The sequence below is a fragment of the Phalacrocorax aristotelis genome, chromosome 24, assembly GCF_949628215.1.
Source record: "Phalacrocorax aristotelis chromosome 24, bGulAri2.1, whole genome shotgun sequence".
NCBI classification, from domain to species: domain Eukaryota; kingdom Metazoa; phylum Chordata; class Aves; order Suliformes; family Phalacrocoracidae; genus Phalacrocorax; species Phalacrocorax aristotelis.
The window spans coordinates 4,551,446-4,570,319 of NC_134299.1; the positions used below are offsets into that span (position 1 = coordinate 4,551,446).

General features: G+C 44.6%; 1 protein-coding gene across 1 annotated transcript in view; it reads right to left on the minus strand.

Moving 5' to 3' along the window:
- Window positions 1–18,481: 18,481 nt before the first annotated feature.
- The window catches only part of EBF2 (EBF transcription factor 2), a 144,640-nt gene continuing 144,247 nt past the window's right edge, over window positions 18,482–18,874 (minus strand). The window contains exon 16 of the mRNA XM_075117514.1: window positions 18,482–18,739. Within this exon, the coding sequence (XP_074973615.1) occupies window positions 18,708–18,739 (32 nt within the window). The 3' untranslated portion in view covers window positions 18,482–18,707. The remainder of the gene's footprint in view (window positions 18,740–18,874) is intronic.

An 18,874-nucleotide genomic window follows, 5' to 3' on the forward strand; every position in this document is an offset into this window, starting at 1 on the left:
TTGAGAAGGTCCTATAAAACAGCTCTGGGTAAGACAGACATCCGCAAGGGTTTTCCTGCAGGCCCTAGAGCTTGGAAAGGCTCATATTTCCATAAATCCTTTTGTGAACCCCGAGGCAGGATTTGGATTTAACGTGTTGAGTTTGTGCCAGTTTGCCAGGTCTAAAACTAGAACTGGGTGCCCGTTTTGAGGGAAGAGAAAAATTAAGGTAATTTTTCTAGACTTTATATAATGTTCAGTGCTGAGGCACTCATCTCTCCCATGCGCTCTTGTTTCCCCTCGTGCACGCAAGCCTGGTCTCTGTGGCACAGGGATGAAAATACAGAAGTTTTTAAAACAGGGTCTGCCTCTGGTTTGTTGTTTTTGGATTCTTGGGCGTCCCTCTGTTTGATTTGGCCATACCTAGAATCACAAAGTGTAAGTCTGAGTGAGTTTCTCTGCAAGCCTCGTTTTCTCCTCATCTGCGAAACAGGATAGATAATTTCTGCCTTACAGGCATGTAAATTTTAATAGTTTAGTCCCCAGTTCAGCAAAGCACTTGAGCACATTCTGTTGGAATAAATGGGATTTTAATTCTGTGATTACATTGTTTGGTGAACGAGGGCCACAATAAAACACTGTAAGAGCATCGGAATTAGAGGTGTTACAGAGCTGTAATCATTATCAGTATTTTGCAGTAAAATAAACCATGGTGATATTTTGCCCCCCCTACCTCCAACAAGTCATAGAAGGGGGTTGAGTCATCTTAAACGTGTATTTTAGACTTGAGGAATAGCCTGAGATGCCAGGGAATAACGACTTGGCTGATCGGTTTTGGTTTGTTTAGGTTTTTTAAAATGCAGTAACGTGGAGGCCTAATGCGCTTTTCTGGACTTTGGGAACGGAGTTTCGGTTCCTTTCTCTGGTGGTTGAACCCACAGTTCTTAGATACGTGTGTCTGTCAGAGAGAGGCCGTTAGCTCAGGATTAGGAGTTCTTAACCTATCCTGCTAGTGATCCTGTCTTTTGCATAAATAATGTTATAATATAGATAATACCTGTAAATGGCCAAGCCCTAAGCTTAGAGAACTACACTAGCCTAGCTCTTTGCCTCAGTGGCTGAAGTATTTTCTGTGTTCTGCAACTGTAATGCCCACAGCTGGCTTGTTTCTGACACCAGAGCCGCCGGCTGCAGAGGGGAGAGATGTGGAGAACAGCTCACTCAGAGGAGATATACAAGACATCCCCAGAAAAGGAAGGAGGAGGCTGAAAAGGAAAAGGCAGTGGCTAGGCGGCTTGTTTATATCACCTCAGAGGGCTGACGGCGTGCTTATCGCCCACCGCACAAAGCTCGGTTGTCTAGACAATTGTCTAATTGTCTTTGCTCCGTAAGTAGCAGCCCTGGTGACATTCCAGACCTTGACCTCTGCCCTGTCCAGCGCCGAAAAACTGCCGTTAGGAATCATGTAACACTGGGTATTAGAGATTGTCGGAAAAGGCCATGGGGTCAACCTACTGTGGAGTTTTAGCAACAATGCTGACTACAGCCGACTCTCTCCTTCCTCCCTTCCTCTTGAGACGGGCTTATTGTATGAGAGCATCGGTATGATTCCGGTGCTTAAACTAAGAGACGAGGCTGTGCTAGAACCTCCGGGGGCTGTGCTGGGAAGGAAGAATGTACCAAGCCTCAGACTGCTGAGGTATACCATCCTCTTTTTTATAAAGAGCTTGGGCGCTCCTTGGTCAAGAAATGTGCTTCTAAATATTCTAGTTGGACGCTGTGGCTTGGCATGTCAGCGAGTAAGTCTGCAAAGAGACTGCTAGCTAGAGCAACAGGGTTGTGGGTGTTACAGTGCTATAAATAACAATGGCTGCGGATCAGGGATTTAGGAGAGGGGAATCGGCGTGCCAGCCGCTGCTGAAACCTGTACAAACCTGCTAAGGGGATGGTGAGGGAAAGGCTAAAGAAGTTTGTGATTGCACTAGGAAATATCTGGGCTTTCAGAAAATTTTCTGTATTCGAATCCCTTGTCTCCCAAAGGGACCCTGCGTATAATGTATCCTATATGAGAATCCTCATGGTTATTGCTGTCAGAAGCCCTGCCTTCTGCACACCCTCGTCCACACAGCTGCCGCTGGAAATGCGCTTTCTTGGCACGTTGGAAGACGAGGCCCTGAGCATAGAAACCGAGGGTCCAGTTCAGGGAGATAATTAAGCATATCGATAGTCCCAGCAAGACCTCACATTAGAGATGTCCTGAAGTACATTCTCCAGTTAGACTGGAAATCTGTTGTTCAATAACAGCTATTCTTATCGCAGGAGTTTGATTTTTCTGTGAGGTGTTCAAGTTAAGTCTTTTGTTTTAAATATTGAGAAACGAGTTTGGGCTTTTAAATGAAGTGAATGTATAGAAAAACTTTGTGAACTCACCGCCTGGTGTAAACTGAGGTAACTATGAAGATCAGTGGAGCCATGCCAGTTTACATCAGTTAAAGATCTGACTTTCTATTCCCAGGCATGTTAAAGGTGTTACTGCGCAAATGACTGCAAAAATTATTGCTGAAAGGTTTTACGCTCAAAGGCAGATCAGGTATCTGGTCCAGGGAGGGTACATCCACTGCTGCAGAAGGAAATAAAGGAGAGAAAATTGTGAAGTGTTAACTGATATTTTTAGAAGCTTTATAATGACAGGTCACATTCCCAAGGACTATAAAGTGGCAAATCTAACACCAATTATTCAAGAGGGGCAAAAAGATACAGCGAGCAATTATGGTTTAACACCAGTTTTGGGAAAAATATTAAAAACCATTTTATGGGGTTTGGGGAGTGAACAGCTTGAAAAGTGTAATTTGATTAGAGATGGCCAACATGGGTTTTTTGATGTGGGTTTTAACTAACTTAGGATTCTTCAAAGGTATTGCTGCCATGGGAGGTAATGGATCATGATTGGATGGCGGGCACTTGCGCTACGGTTTTGAAGTGGCAAACTGGGATGCAACTACAGAGCTCCTCTTAGCTTCATTGAGCTGTGCTCCTGAACCTGTCTGAAATGTGTTTAAATGAGGGGAATGATGAATCCTCTTAGCCAGGCAGGGGGGTGGAAGGCAGGTTTTTTTTGAAGAAGTGAGATAAAGTGCATTTCTTTTTGCCTTCTACTTCCTGAAAGTCTTAAAGCCCATCACATGGGGGGGGGGAAATGGAAACTGGGCCAGCTGGGCTGCCACGCCAAGCTCTGTCACCTTGGGTTGGGGAAGCTGCTCCAGGGAAGGTTCTCTCCAATGGGCTTTCCTAGGTATCTGACTGCAATCCAGGCGCGTTCTCGAGGTCATACATGGAGCAGAGCAGTGTAACCGTATCAGCGGGGCTTTGCCTAGCTGCACAAATCCTCGGCAAGGATCAGTTGGAAAATAAAATGCTGACGTTCTTTGTGTTGCCTTTTTAAATTGCAGGCTGCAGCTCAGGGAATGTCTCTTTGGATTCTGCTCTTGCCTTGGCCGCTGAGCCTGTGACTCTGGCCGGGTCTCTTTCCTCTGCACTCTTGTTCCCTCTCAGACCTTCCCTGTAGCGAACGGGTTGGAACAGCCTCCCGCCGCGTGCGGTACAGGAGCTGGCACGAGGTGTCCCTGGTCTCAAAGTCCCCAAGGCTTCTTGACGCCACTGGATAAAACCCCTAATATTAATAATAATAAAAATAGCTTTAAACAAAGAAACAGAGACAGGATTATATTCCTGAGCTACCAAAAAGCAGCTTAGGATCTGGTGCAAGATTTATGTTCCTTTTTTTTTAAAAAAAAAAATGTATTTCACAAAAGATTTGCTGATAATTTCAGGGATAAGGCCAGAAGTCAGATTACTAAACTGTGTCTTAGGTGAAATAATTAACTAACTGGATTTTTTTTCTTTTCCCAGAGTATCAAGCACCATACCTACTATTGTTTAGTACTTCCAAAGTCAGGCTTTTTGGGCACGATGCTTCAAAAGTACTTGCATGCTTTAGGATTTTAAGTTATGCAGGTGTTCTTGAGAATTTCTCTTTCCAGTATCATCCTGTGCATGTATGGGAATTATATGTTTTAGCTTGTTCTCTTCTGAAAGCAGAGGATGTACTGAGCAAGGAGGTGGCAGTGCCACCCCCTTTAGAAGGGCTTGAGTCTGTCGGACACCAGTAAATGAAGACTATACTTTTAGTGCAGACAAATATAAAATGCAAAGTCTTGGGGGCAATGCACCAAACGTGAGACTACACGATAAATGGGAGAGCCATGCAGCATACTGATCAGGGACGGGATTTAGGGGCTGCGGGAGAACAGCCCTTCAAGCCGTCATGGCATCATACTGCTGTGGGTGAAGAAGTAGCAGCATCATGTAAAGCATCAATAGGAAGGAAAAAAACAAATTAAATGGACGATCATTTCATTGTTCCATTTCTTTGTTGAGGCTTCAAAACTAAGCTGGCTTCCTCCTAGGGAGCAAAGCATTCTCTCTGTCCGGGGGACTCGGACACACAACAGAGTGCCGGTCCCTTGGCTCTTCCTGGTATTGGTAACCGAGGACAGTCTGGTGCAGGTGAAACTATTTCCCCTCAGGAAACAGAGGCCAGAGGCCTTCTGCAGACAAATGGAAGTGTTCACAATTACTAAAGGGCCTGAAATGGTGGAAGCAATAAGAAAAAGTGGAACTGAACGCGTGGGGGTCGGGGGTCAGCTGGCACGGTGCCACCGCCGGGACCCCAACCCGACAGTGAGAAACGGCCCCGGGTCCCCTGCTCGCAGCCCCGTACCACAGCAACGCCGCGGGGTGCAAAGTCTTTCAGCTGCCATCAGGTGGGTTACGGACAAAGTAACGCGGCTCCTGTGCCTACTAGTCACTAATTAACGCACCGTTAGTATCTCCTAACATGCAACTCTGCAATTCCAGATTTCCCATTGAAACGTAATGAAGGTTATTTCCTGCGACGCCAGAAAGCACCTGCCTATCGTGTGCGGCGAACGCCTGATACGCGTCCTAGGAAAGGGCTGGCATTAGGGCGTAATGAGAGTCTGTAGGGCTTGTCCCGCTTAACGAGGTTATTCCACGATAAAGGTCTTTAAATTTCAAGTGATGAAAGATGAATCCTAATTCCTGAAAACAAAAGAGCGAACGCAAAATGGAGGGAAAGCTGGAGAAGGCAATGGGGAATCAATACAAGCGCTATGGACTTGATCGCTTCTGTGGGTCAAGTCAGTTAACCTTGGTTTTTTTCTTTACGCTGCTATCTGTTCGCAAAGAATAATAAGTAGTCATCTTTTTACAAAAGTGCCTTGTGGTGCTTCGGTGGTAGGTGCTGCGTTAGGTGTAGAACTATTAACGAGGTTTAGAACAAACAGGGAAGCTGAATTAAGCCTTGGCTCTCCTCTCTGCATGCAAACCGAGTTTTGCCTCCACAGCTCATCAGCCTGTCCTTAGGTACCTCCAATGACAGGCGGTGCTTTTGGTTTCAAAAATTGGATTCTAATATTTGAAACGTGTTTATGATTTTAAAAATCTGTTAATGTTGCCTGGGTAAATTCTAATATAAGATTTGTTGCTTGTGTATATTCTGCTCTTCAGTACCTCTTACTGAAGGGGAGGTATTTGCCTGGACGTGATTTAGCCAACCTACACCAAGGAATCTGTAGTATAACAGAGGGGACAAAGGGACAACGGGAAGCTGAGCTGGATAGAGCAGGGAGCGTTATTAACCTGTCACATAGAAGAGGTCTCTTGGCGGGGGCCAGCAAACAGCCTTGGTCCCCGATTGACGGTGTCAGGCTCTATGCGATCCACTGGATCAAAAATGCTGTTCTCTGTTATGGAGAGATACCCATTTGGGGAGGGAATAATTGGAATATTAGAACCAGAATCCACAGATTCCATCTTCTAACTCGAGCCGCTTCTTCAGCTCAGTCATAACCTCCTTGGGGCCAGTGATTGCCTTCTGGTTTCTGTGATTATAGACGCCTTAGCACAGTGGAGTCACGGTCCATGACCGGCTTCCCTAGGTGCTGCTTCAGTACAAATAACAACTACACTAAACTGCCGTGTCCTGCAAGGAAACGGTTGGGAAATGTTGAGCGACGGCGTGTGTACGTTATTGTAAAAACAGAAATGTTTACCCATTATATTTAAATAGGTTTGGATCATTGTGGATGAAAGTGAAACAAGATGTAAGCCTGCAATGACATGCATAAATACATAATTAACTATATTTCCTTTCCATATGGAGAGGATTAGCTTCCTTGCCTCAGCAGGGAGTTGCTTTATTTGGTGTCTGCTTTGGTGTCCCTTTCCTTTTGACAGCTTACAGAGGTACGCTGAAAGGGAATTTCACTCACTGGCTAATGAATGTTGGAATAAGGGCTTGGAGGGCATGTGGGAAAGAGTAAGTGATTCCCTCAGAAAACACAAGTTTAGGGACCGTAAGGGCTGTCCTATTATCCTGACTTCTCTTTTTGACCTTAAGTGGGCCCTATGGGATGATATTGCCCACCTTACCAAGACTTATTGCTTAGTCATAAATCGAGACAGAGATGTGCCTAGTAAATGCTGAAGTGTCAGCAAAAGCTCCTTAACTCGGGTTTCATAACTTGAGAAATATTTTATCACCCTTGTGAGCCAAACCTCTGAAAAATCAATAGAGCTTGAGAGTTGCCTGTATTGATCTGAAAGGCCGAGTTGTATTGAAATATTCATGGCGCTATGTGTGTGCGTGTGTGGTTGTGTGGTTCAGGACTGAGAGGCAGGTAGCTTTTCAGAGTGAGGCATTCTCATTTTTCATTTAAACTAGATTAAGACTATTAGGTGACTTGCAAAGCATATACTTAAAAGGGAATGAATTTGTTTGTCTTACAACAAGGCTTCTGACAGAGAGAAATGCATTCTCATTATTATTATTTTTCTTAAATGACAAACTGTTGGGAGGAAGAAGTCAAGGAGATCTGATAAAATTAGCACCACGTTCTCCTGGGGATCTCTGGGCTTGCTTTGTTTGCAAAGCCAATTTGGACACTGCGTCTTTGATCTTCACTTTCAGTATTTGAGCAGGCATGTTTAGTATCACTCATTTCACAGGAGATTTGGGATTCAAGTTTCTTCAACAATCTAAAAAGCAGTACATTAGAAGGGGAATTGTCTGCCAGTCGTCTTAGAATCTCAATACCCTTGATACTAATTTGATGTGATGCATTTCACCAGATGTGTCTACCTGAACGATGTTTTATGCCCAAGAGGTTTGTGCTACTGTAGAGCATTAAACTTGGCTCTTCCCCCCCTTCCTCCCCTCCCTTTTTCTTCCAAGAGCAATTGAATGAAAAGCATCCATAATTTTCATCTGCATATAGGTGTGACACGTTACAATGTTTGGAGGGAAGAGAGTGTGTCAGGCGGGATTCATGCAAAGAGTAGAACAGAACCAAAAAGAAAAGCACTGCCAATAATGCTTTAAAAATACTTTAAGAAACTGATGCTTATATATAAGGTAATAGATTATATGTTCCCTCAAATTCTAAGACCTCCTTTTTTACTTTTTACTCCTTTCCTACAGTACCTTTGTCACTTTTAAGGCATGGGTTCAAATCTCTGCTGATCCCACAGACTTCTTTGCGCAAATCGCTTAGGGCCATGATACTTCGGGGCATTCAGGTGCTCAAGTGTCACCAATTTCTGTGTGTCTTAGTGCGTCAGAGCCGTTTCTGTAAAACCCCAGCAAGCAGATGCCACGGCGCTGCCCTGAATGCTGGCACGGATTCAACAACTGTGAGAGATCTAGTGACCCCGGTCATGTGAGTTCTTCAGACGGATACGTAATTGTGGATGCAAAGGGAAAGGGTGAGTGGAGAAAGGAGAAATGGAGAAAAGAAAACGTAACAATTATTTTTTAAGGAAAAATATTGGCCATATTGGCGGCCAGTGGGCTGAAAATACTGTTATGGGAATAGGCACCTCCAAAAGCTTTTCAACAAAAGGCACGTAGTGGAGGCTATCGGGGGTTTGTGCTGTGAGGTTATGGAGTCCAGATCTTAAACGAGAGGGAAAATAAGGGCAATTGGAACAGATTTCTCTCTCAACTCCCCGTCATGTGTAAGTTCACCCGTGGTTAAAAATAGTTATATGAAATAAAAACAACCGCCCTTGAGAGGCATTGCTTCAGTCCGTGGCTCAGACTCAGCAGAAAGCCAGGCTTTGTGCGTCTGCGATTCGCTAGCATTGCTAAGGAGAAAGGGAGCAGCTCATCCCCTCAGACCGCGGAAGCTGCGTGTCCCCGGGGAATGGACTGTGACGCTTCCTGGTGTTGGTTCGGGATCTATATTATCAGCATATGCTTCCCTCACACCCTTCAAAAAATAATAATCATTACAAAAATGATCAGAAATGTTGCTGGTGAATGGAGCTTACTGGAAGAGGGAGCCGCCGGACTTTATGGCCAAATATCTTGGAGGCAACGACTGCAAAACCTGGCGTATGGTTCCAAATCGCACAGCGCCTTGTGCGCCACTTGTGTGTAGGGACCAGCTGCTGTTGGGTCCACGCTCAGCCACACCGTGAGCGCGGAGGCCGGCGCACGCGCCGGAGGTGCCGGAGCGCCGGCGCACACGCCACAAGCTTGCGTTTCGTTACTCTGGGAGGGCATCCTTTTGTGGCACGAATCTCAGTTTTATCCATGTTACTTTTATAAAGCTTTCTTCTAGTAATTGAAATGAAAGGAGGAAATAACCCGTACTTGCCGCTCTTTATTTATTTGCATTCCTCAATGGCAAAGTAAACTGAAATGTTTAAGCAACTGACATCAAAGATTTGATTTCTCTGAAGCTAAAAAGCCTATTAATCACAATTTTAAAGTGTTCTTTAATTACCCTGTAATAAAATGACACGCGCAGAGCGGGAGGAAAAAATGTGTACTTTTAGAGTTCCTCGTGCTTGCTCGTGTTTCAAATCTCACTGGAAATCCTTGCTGATCCCTCTCGCTTCTGCTGCTTAATTCTGCTCTACCACAGCTATTGTTTATCGCTTAGCTGTGCAAATCTGGGGCGGGGATAAAGCGCGTAGGGAGAACAGGCCTGGTTTCTAAGCTGGTTTCTGGAGGACGTAATAGCAATGGAAACTTCATCTTCTGAGAGGATTAGGAGGCGGTGGAGCGCAGAGCTTGGTTGGGGGCTGAAGGCAGAGGTGGCGCTGAACCCTGTGCGCAGCAAGTGGTGTATTTAGGCTACAGGGACTGTTCCCGTATTGTAAGCTTGATGTGTGCCTTGGTGCATCAGGGCTCGGGGGCTGTGCTGTGGCCTGGGGGAAGGGGACCTTGAATCCCTCTCTGAAGAGCAAACTGGGAGAGAAAGAACCAGTAGATGGTGCTCAAGGTTACACAGCTCAGGCCAGAGTCACGTAGGAGCAGTACAGCTCCTTCCAGGCTTCACCCTTGAAAATGGCCTCTTGATATAAGCACTGGGGCAAGAGGATGAGCGAGAGACACAAAAGTGGTCTTGGTTAGCACTTTGAGGGATGTGAGCTCTCAAAACAATAGCTGTAAGGAAAAAGGCAGGGTAAATCTTTGTTAAAAACCTTTATCAAACTAGCAATTTTGTAAAGGAAGGGGAATGAGAAATAAAGTCCGGGTGAACACCCAGCTCCTCCTTTTACGTGGTGAGGTAGGTGTTCGGGGTCGTGGTGGTAGGGAAAAGCTTGGGAAGGTGAAGCAAATCCAAAGGACAACAAAATCATAGGACTTGCCCAAACCAGAAGTCCCACAATGTTTAATAAAACTTTCCAGGTCCTTGAAACCCTCTGCCAGAGATTAATACTTGAGATTATTTGTAAAACTGGGAACATCAATTGTCAGCGTGGAAGCAGACTACACAGATGTGAACCCTGTCTCTTTGAGCAGTATTAATGACTCCTCCTCCTGCCGGGAGGAGGAACGCCCTGGTAGCTGTAGGTGGACGCCGCTGCAATCCCATCTTCTGCACACGGTTGATGCAGGCTGGTACGTTTTGGGTCTGAATTCGCTGCTATTGCGAAACTCAGCCAAGTGGGTAACGTTCTGAGCCGATCTGTTTTCAGACCCAGACAGTTGTTAATGAAACAGTTGCTGTTTTGTTGACAGAACATTAATTACTTGATCTTAGGACTTGGTAATTGCACGGGCCCCCTCTGTATACATCACTAATTACATTAGCAATTATATGGCATTTTAAAGACAAAGAAATGACTACGGCAATTGCAGTGTCATAGGGACCCTGCTGGCAAATTTCAATCAAGTTCCCGCAATCGCAGTGAAGTGGTGAGACAAGTCCTTCTCCAGAAATACCAGTCTGCGGCAGTATATTGCTGCCGCGCTTAAACCGAAGGGTCCTGAGAAAAGTAGGGGTGCTCGAATTTCTCATCAGGGTTAGTTACATTCTCAAACTCGAACCATTCTTAAAAACCTACTTGCTGTTGGAAGTATTTCTTTATACTGTCAGCACTGTTAATCCTAGAAATAATTAGAGAGTCATACCTTAGAAAATCATGACTTAAATTATAATCACAATTGCAAACATACTCGTCAATGACTTTCTGAAAAGCTGCGCTGTATTTTTAAGGCTCTTCATTTGCAAATTAATAGGGTGGAAAGTTACTTAAGAAGCTAAAATTCCTGTGCCTCCAGAAGTTGGAGATTGGCAAAGAACCTTCAAAACGGGAGTAACTGTGAGCGTGAGAACTGGCAATACAGCATATTTGTGAAGTCACCATTATTTTGAAATATGACAAGGTGTGTAGAAGCTCCTTTATTCTGCCACAGAGCTGTAAAACCCCTTAATTTAAATAAGCAGCACCCTAATGGTATGCAAGTAACGTACAGCGGGACGTACTTCCCTTACTGCTGCCGTTTCCTTTCCCTGTCCCACCTCCCCATGCTTTGTCTTCTAGTACAACCAGAGCGTGTTAACTTGAAAAATGATTGTACCTCCTTTGGGTCAGGAGGTGTTTCCATCACTTGTCGATGCGTCGCCCTCGTGGCGGGTGCGGATTTTGAAGCCCTCACACGCCGCGGTGGCGCGAGGGAGTGAAGAGATCTGCGCACGTTTGAGTGCTGCACTAGGACGAACGCGAACGGAAGAGAATCCAGTGCTTGCCGTTTATTTTTCACTTATTTTGTAGCTGTGCTTCTGGTTTGCAGGCCAGAGGGGAAAGTAATATTATGGCCAGATCTATAGATGGCATAAATCGGTACACCTCCACTGACTCAGATTTATGATAGCTGAGGATCCGGCCCGTGTCTTGTCGAGTTTAGAGCTTGTAAACAGGGAGAGATGGTATTATTACCAATAGACAATCTCTCTCGCTTGTGCTAGCTATTTATTCCCCCGCTCCACTCTCCCCTCCCTGTTCACTCTTCCTCAAGTGCTATTGCTATATGCAATTCCTGACCAATTCTACCCAGAATCACATTCATTAAAGCTCTGACCCAGGATTAAGTAAGGTGGTTTTAAAGCTGCCGCTGATTGCAACGGTGGCAAGATTGCGGCTGACGCCTCCTCGCTGCAGGGACAGTTACTAACTCGTACTCAGATCGGGTAGTGACAGCCTCGATGGCCACGCTGGGTTGAGTTTGAGAATACAGCCAAAAATGAGCCAGGGTGATTTCCCCAAGTCCACGCGCCATAAATCTTGCAGAAGGCTAACAAGAAAATAGCGTGCTGCACCCACGCCCCCCCCCAGGAAAAGGAACTGGCTGTGGACAGGCTTGTGTTTGTCGTTCCCGCGGCTTTTTCTGTTGTTGTAACTGCACAAACGCAAAGGAAGCGGGACAGCAGATCTGATTTCCCCGACCCCCTCCCCATTGCAGCGCTTCCCCCACCTTCTTGATTTGCCCCCGTCGGATGGTATTTTGGTGCCTTCCATTTCGGGAGGGGGTTGGGTTTCCTACTTCCCCTTATCTACACCGGTGTTTGCTCAACAGTGTCTCTGTCATGGCTGCTCTGTCTGCACCCTCTGCTATGGCCACCAGCTGTCTGTCTAATCCAGTCCTGCAAGCAGAGTTAATGAGACATTCCTACTTAAATAACCTGCTGCGATTAAAGCTTCAGATCTTTGCACCTCAACAGCTGTGTGTTGTCACCGAGATAAATATTTTAACTGGTCTGGCAATTCCCTAGCTGCCCTCTGTAAGTGGTTGAATGAGTGGCTATTGTTTCACCGTTTATTAAAGTGAAATTCAAGTTCTTGCAAAACAGCCATCTAGAAAAGACCTGTAAAGGAAAAAAGGAGGGTGGGAGAGAGTCTGCTTTTCTAGAAGGCCTTCCTTAACCAGGGCGTCGCGCAGACGGCAACGTGGCCATGCCCGACTGTAATCATCCGCTCCCTGGGCAAAGACTGACCGGGCTTTCGCTGCCCGCTTACCGGGGAGGTTCCACTTGACACTACTGTTAAGGGAAAGGCTCCTTCGGTGTTCTGGATCCTGTACGAGGCAATGGCTACCCAAATACCTTGCCTTCGGAAAAGGACCGCTTTCCATGTCTGCTGTGACCAATGCCACTGAATTCTTTGCAGAGCGTGGCAGCAGCCTTCCCAAGGCAGGCCGAACAATTTGATCCTTGTGTAAAACTTGGCGAACCAAGGGTTTAAGAAGGTTGCAGATTTCTGGCCTTCGTTGGTCTTAACGTGGGACACGAAAGATCTTCTCACACTGGCTTTTAAGACTTGAGCAAGACTGACAATGAAATAAGCTCAGCATGACAACGTAACCGATCCTAGAGGGGGTTTTGTGTTTTAATAGATTCCCTTTTGGTACAGATAGTCTTTGATGATGCCACCTAAGCTACCTGGGCTTGGAGGGGGTTGGTTGTTTGCTTCTTTTTAATTTAGGAGTTAATTTTTTTTTTCTGAAACCCTCTGGCTGGGTCCTTCGTGCACCTCCTTCCCTCACTCAGCATTTTATCTGGAATTTGCTCAGGCTGCAGGACAGCTCTGGAGGTGAGCGCGGTAACGTACCACAGGCACGTTATTTGTACGTCGCCAAGTCCCTGAAAGAGGTAACAAATCGGTAGTGGAACACAGATCTCCAGGCTTTCATCTGCATAACAAACTTCCTCGCTTGAACATAACAGTAGGTCACTGTTAAAGACTAAGAATCTCTTTCAAAGTCACCGTTAGTTTTATCACAGGAATCGTCACTTAATACACTGCTGGGATTTCGGGGGGGAGGAAGCTGCATTGGATTTTAATAGAACGGGCCTCTCTTCAGGAGGAGGCAAAGGATATTTCACCAGGACAGTGGACAACTTAGGTTTCACTGTTGGGAAGGTCATCTACTAATTGCGTGTTATCCCTGAAGGAGTAATTGAAGCAGGTTACCAAAACAACCTGTTTTCTTCTCAGCTTTTGGTTGATAGTGCCTAATGTTTTCCGATGCTTTCACTGACATCTGGCAGTAGTTTAAACGCTGCCTCGTATTCTGTGTTCTGTTAGTGAAAAAGTGTCAGTAAAAGTGGCTTTCACCGTCAAAGAAAATTTTCATTTATTTGAACATTACCAGTGATTTTTCACGCAAGAAAACAGAATATTCCTGGTTTAGACAGTCAATTACCATTTTCCAGGAGCTTTTTAGCACCTTGGTTTATTTTTTTCTGATAAAATAAAGCTATTTTACCTTTTTGATCAATGAGAACAGAAATTCTCCATCTTACGTATGCCTGACCTGGGCTTTGGCAGCCAGCACGTCCTACTCTTTTGAAGAACCGGTAGGATGGAGTGCAAGCGGAGCAAGGCCTCTCTCACTTGGACCCATCTGCTGGTCAGGGCGCTGGAGCGGCAAAGAGGTGTATTTATGCTTCGCAGGGACTAAACCGTGTGCTCTGCTGCGGGGGGGGGAGATGCACTTCAGGATTTTTTTCTTAGGAGCCAACGTGACTCATCCCTGCAGCGCAAGCGGCGGCGTCTGCTCAGGGTTGTGCACAAAGGCAGGACCAAGCAACAACCCTCAGTTTAGGTCGGCGGTCAGAGTCTAAGAAAAGGCCAGTATCAGCCAGTCTGAGTTTTGGCTTTTGACTTTGTGCTTCGACCAGTTGCACGTTGCTAACAACAAGGGGAGGTTTCCGAAGAGGAACCTACAGGTGTCCTGCCCTTGGCCAAACCTCCCCCGAAAAGGACGGCGGTCTCACAAAGGTGCGTTGTCCACTTTGTTATTCAGCTGTAATAAAGGAGTGGTCAGAAGAGGCCATAACTGTGCTTGGTCTGTGAGCGGCATCATCTCAGTCTGGCGCTACCCCGCTGTGGATGGCCGTGTTACAGGCAAGCGTGGAGGCTGGCTTTGGAAAACCATCGCGTTGCGTATAATTACCCTTTTTTTAAAGTGTTATTGCCGTAACGGTACCTTGAGTGACCCATAAAGATGATAAAGAATGAAGCTTATTGAATAGTCTGAAATTAAGATAATTCCCCCCCTTGTTTACAGTACAAAAATTTTATTTTTTTGTTAGGATAATTTAAAGTTTAAAACTGAAGTAGACATATTCATTTTACAAACAAGATATTCTTCCATAAGTAGGACCATTAAAAACAGTAAACAAAAAAAGCTATCTTTACAAAAGCTCTGTGCATAGCAACTTCATACCGTATATAACTGACAAAGCAAAAAAACCAAAAAAACAACCAGCCAACCCCAAACAAACCCCAAAACTATACAGTAGGGAGAAATGAGGCCTTAATTTACAGAAGGGAGAAAACGGTCTTTAAAAACCATGCATATTGGACGTGTGCAAAGGAAGAGGGAGAGTAAGATGCTATACCAAGATAAATAATGAAATAAACCATAGTCTTTCAAAGTTATGATAAAATTTGTAGTTACCTATCGCAACACTTTCATCTTCTAGTGGCAAAAAGGAAAGCTGTTAGGGCATATTAAACAGCAATAACTAAAAGAGGACAGATTCGCTTATTACATTGAAAAAATCCTTACACATAAATTTTTTACACGACTTTTCCTTTTTGCCGGGTGTTTTGCCACTGCCAAAGTCCTCCTTCCATGCTCAAGGATTTCTGATGGTATTTATTTACACACGTTTTTATTTGTAAAGCTACCAGTAAGTTCTACGCTCACCTCGAGTACGATGATTTCCATGCACGAGCAAAATCCACGTTCTAAATCATCCCTATGTTTACCTTTTTTCATTTGTTTGGCTCAAATCAAACCAGAAAAAAAAATCCTTTTCCATGTTCACACCAACGTAGGCAGCTACAATTGATTCTTTTCCTATAAGTACTTGTCGTAGCTTTCTAGGGAGGTTTTCACTTGGACTCATGGCTCTTCCCTTTGAGCAACTGGACGGACCTAATAAAAATAACGGACGTGTGACAGGAATTTCGAGCGTTTCAGAACCTTTTCTTTTTTTAGCCAGTCATTTTTTTTCCCTGAACCTTCCCAAGACTTCAGTGATCCTTTTTTATGTGCCTATGCTGACTAAGCAATGATAAAAAAGAAGGGTGGACAATTAACAGAAAAGCTGTTTCCATGAAACGTCTCAATTTTTTAAATTGGAAGTCTTTCTGACTGAGGTTTTGTAGTGAAAAGCTTGTTTGTTAAAAAATGTGAGCGGGGCTGAGGCAGAAAGCTGCTGCTCTCCAGCACGTGGTCTAGAAATTCCTGTCTACCTGGAATAGTTGCTGGGCATAGAATTTTGAGTCCAAGCAGAGATGATGAAATTTAAAAAGCGGCCTGTACAGAGAAGGGCGGGGGGAATCTACCATCTTTATGCTTTGGAGCTGTTTGCGGCTTTTTGGTAGTTCAGTAATGGGGGAAGAAAATATATCAGAAAAGAGCCTGGGCCATGAAGATATATCTGTTTTTTACATCTAGGACTCAATGTAGTGTTCACTGACATTTATGGCAGTCTTAATCCCAGCTCTGGTAATCCTCAATCTATTTTGTTTTCCCCCATATTTGTGCAGAATTCCAAACCCGAATTTGTACCTCCCACTCTCAGCCTGCAGCTGGGAAACTGGTACCTATCAATGCATGAAATGCTTTTTGGATGGTTTTTTGTCCTGAATAACAGCGCTCAGGCAGGACCGCGCGCCCTGCGTGTTCCCAAAGGTGAACTGCAGCAGCGCGGTTACAGCTCCAGACCTCTGACCGCCCGCGGTTCTTTCCCGTCTCAGAGATCACGTGCCTTCGAGGCTGGTTGTCTCCCTGACCTCCAGTGGTCGCTACTTCCCCGATGGCACGAAGGGCATGCAAAGAGCCCGCAGTGTCCATGAACTTGCAACCATAATTAATGGTGAGTTATTTTAGGTCATCTTTTGTGGGACGTAGACACTGGCAGTAACCTGACACGTTACTGAATGCCGAACTATATTCTTGCTTCTTAAAACCACATTATTCCCACCAAATCGCTCTTTAAAGTTGCCATTTTTGCTGATATGATAAATTGGGCCTTGAGCTTTGGAACCCCCTCCACCTTCTAAAAAACGAATTCAAGAGCATTGGAAAGGCACCTAAGGAAGCCCCTACCAGAACCCCACGGCGCAGTCAGGCGTCGCACCGGGCTGCCTCCCCACAAGGCTTTCGTCCTTAGGAACGACGGGAGCGGCCCCGGTCTTTTCTCTTTCCCATCCCCTGGCTTCTCTGCTGTGCCACGGTCGGTTAAGAACCACGTCCTGTGAATCTTCGTGTGTATTAAAGGCATTTCCCTCACAGCTGATCTGTGCTCTACGCTATGAAAGCTGAGCTTCAGGGAGGACCTGCTCTCGCGCAGCCCGCGCCAGGAGGCGGCTCGCCGCCCGTCCCTCAGCAATCCCCACCGGCCTATTTAAAGGAAAGATTTTACGTGGTTGCGAAGTGCAGTCCTGCGCCAAAGGCCTGTCGGTGAGGGTCTGTCAAGCCCTGTACCGCGCACACCGCCAAGCCTTGTGGTCACGAATCACTGCAGCTGGATTTGAGCCACGGACCTAGGCAGAGGCTTTCTAGTCTATTCCTAATCCAAATTAGCTCCGCAGTAGCTCCCAGCGAGCCCCGGATTACCTGAGCCGTGCAGGTTGTCACAGCCGGTCACCATCCTGAGTCCAGTACTGAACTGAACGTCCTCTACCATTGATAAGGATCACCAACAGCACTATTTTACTTACCCGTCGATAAAACTACTGGGCACATGGACAAGTACAGTTTCAGGGGCCATATATTAAGGGTTTATTTATCAACATAAAGCTGTTATCATAGGAACAACTCTTCATGCAGCGAGGAACTGTGTGCGTTTTGGTGGGGGGTAAGTAGTGTAGCTGATTATTTCTTTTTTCTCTCTCTAAAAATGGCTTTCCAACAGTCACATTCTTTTGAGTCGTCTCTGGTTGAGTCAGATAACTAGTGATTTTTTTTTTTTTCAGACTTGTCTCACCTTCCAGTTTCAGGAAAGGAGATGCAAAGGAGAACTAAATTTTTTTTTAATGCTAAAATGCAGAAAACTTCAAAGCAATTGATTACTTCTATGAACTTCAATATATAAACGGAAAATACTTACCATTTTTAATGACTCAGGATAAAAGTGCATAAATTCTTCAAATACATATTTACCCTTTATAAATGCACCCCTAATACGAAGCATAACTGAACTTAAGGTGTTCTAACTACTTGGAAAAACAATACGTTAGAGAACCCTTTCCCTCCTAATTCATACATTGAATCTATCAAATAAACTCAGTACCTCGTGAAAAACCTAATTCGTTCAGATCCCGAAGTGCCACTCGTTTGCCAGCAGGGTCTTCGAAGCTCACCAGTTAACCAGTACCTGAATATTTAAATTGAACCAAAAAATGGAAGGGGGAAAGAGGAGGAGGATGAAAATTCATCCAGGATTCAGTGACCTGTATACCACAATGTATGTAGAAGTTTCTGATGATTTTGTTAATCAGAAAGAATCCTATACATCCTTGCACATGAATTCGGTAAGAGGGAAGAAGTGAGGAGCAATTGCAGCAGTAATAATATATCTCAAACTTATCACTACGTTTTTGCATCATTTTTCTTCATTGTACAACTGGAGGAAAAAATCCAAAAAAGGGTTTAATTTCTACCTCTACATACAATAAGTTACAAGTTTATTTATTTAAATAATTGTAAAACATCTTACATTTTTTAAAGAGGTTAAACTATAAGCAAATACACACATACACCAAAGTTCTGTCATTCATGTCAGTTTGTCCTAGAAATTCTTTCATGCTGGTACCCTGTTTTGTTGATTTTTTTTTCTGCATAAACTAAATCGATATCTGAAAGGCTCCATAGAAAATAGAAACTTCAACTTTTTTCCCCTACAAAGTAAAACAAATTGTATCCAAAATATCAAGCTTGAATCATTTTGCCAATTTCTTTCTCCTTTTCATATTTTACAAATCTCAGGAAGGTTTCACGTCTTTCAGGAAAGACTTTGCGTTTCCGATTCCGTTCTGCCAACTGTTGTTCATCCTGGCTCTTGGCTGATTCTTCGTTCACAATGTTTTAGGAGTTGACGTGGTTGTGTCAGAAATACGAAACAGGTAAAAGATGCAGATTTCTATCTTGTCCAATCCATAAAAAATGTTCCTTTTTTTTTTTCTCCTGGGCCTGGCTTTCCCCCAAAAAAGAGCTTGTAGTGCTATTTTTTTCTTTTTAGTGGTCCATCACAATAAGTAGTTTTGTGCTGTAAAAGAAAAACGAAAAAAAGAGGAAAAAAGGGAAGAGGGAGAGGAACAAAGCTGCCTCTTTCTTACATCGGGGGAACGACAAGACCAGTCATGGCTGAAAAAGAAAATTGACAAAGATGAAATTCTGGCAAATTTTTATGGAACAAAACCTACTTGAGCCCTTTACCCTTCTGTGTGCGGTCGTGTAGTGCAGCAATGGCCTTATTTGCGGGTTAAACTAGACCTTCCG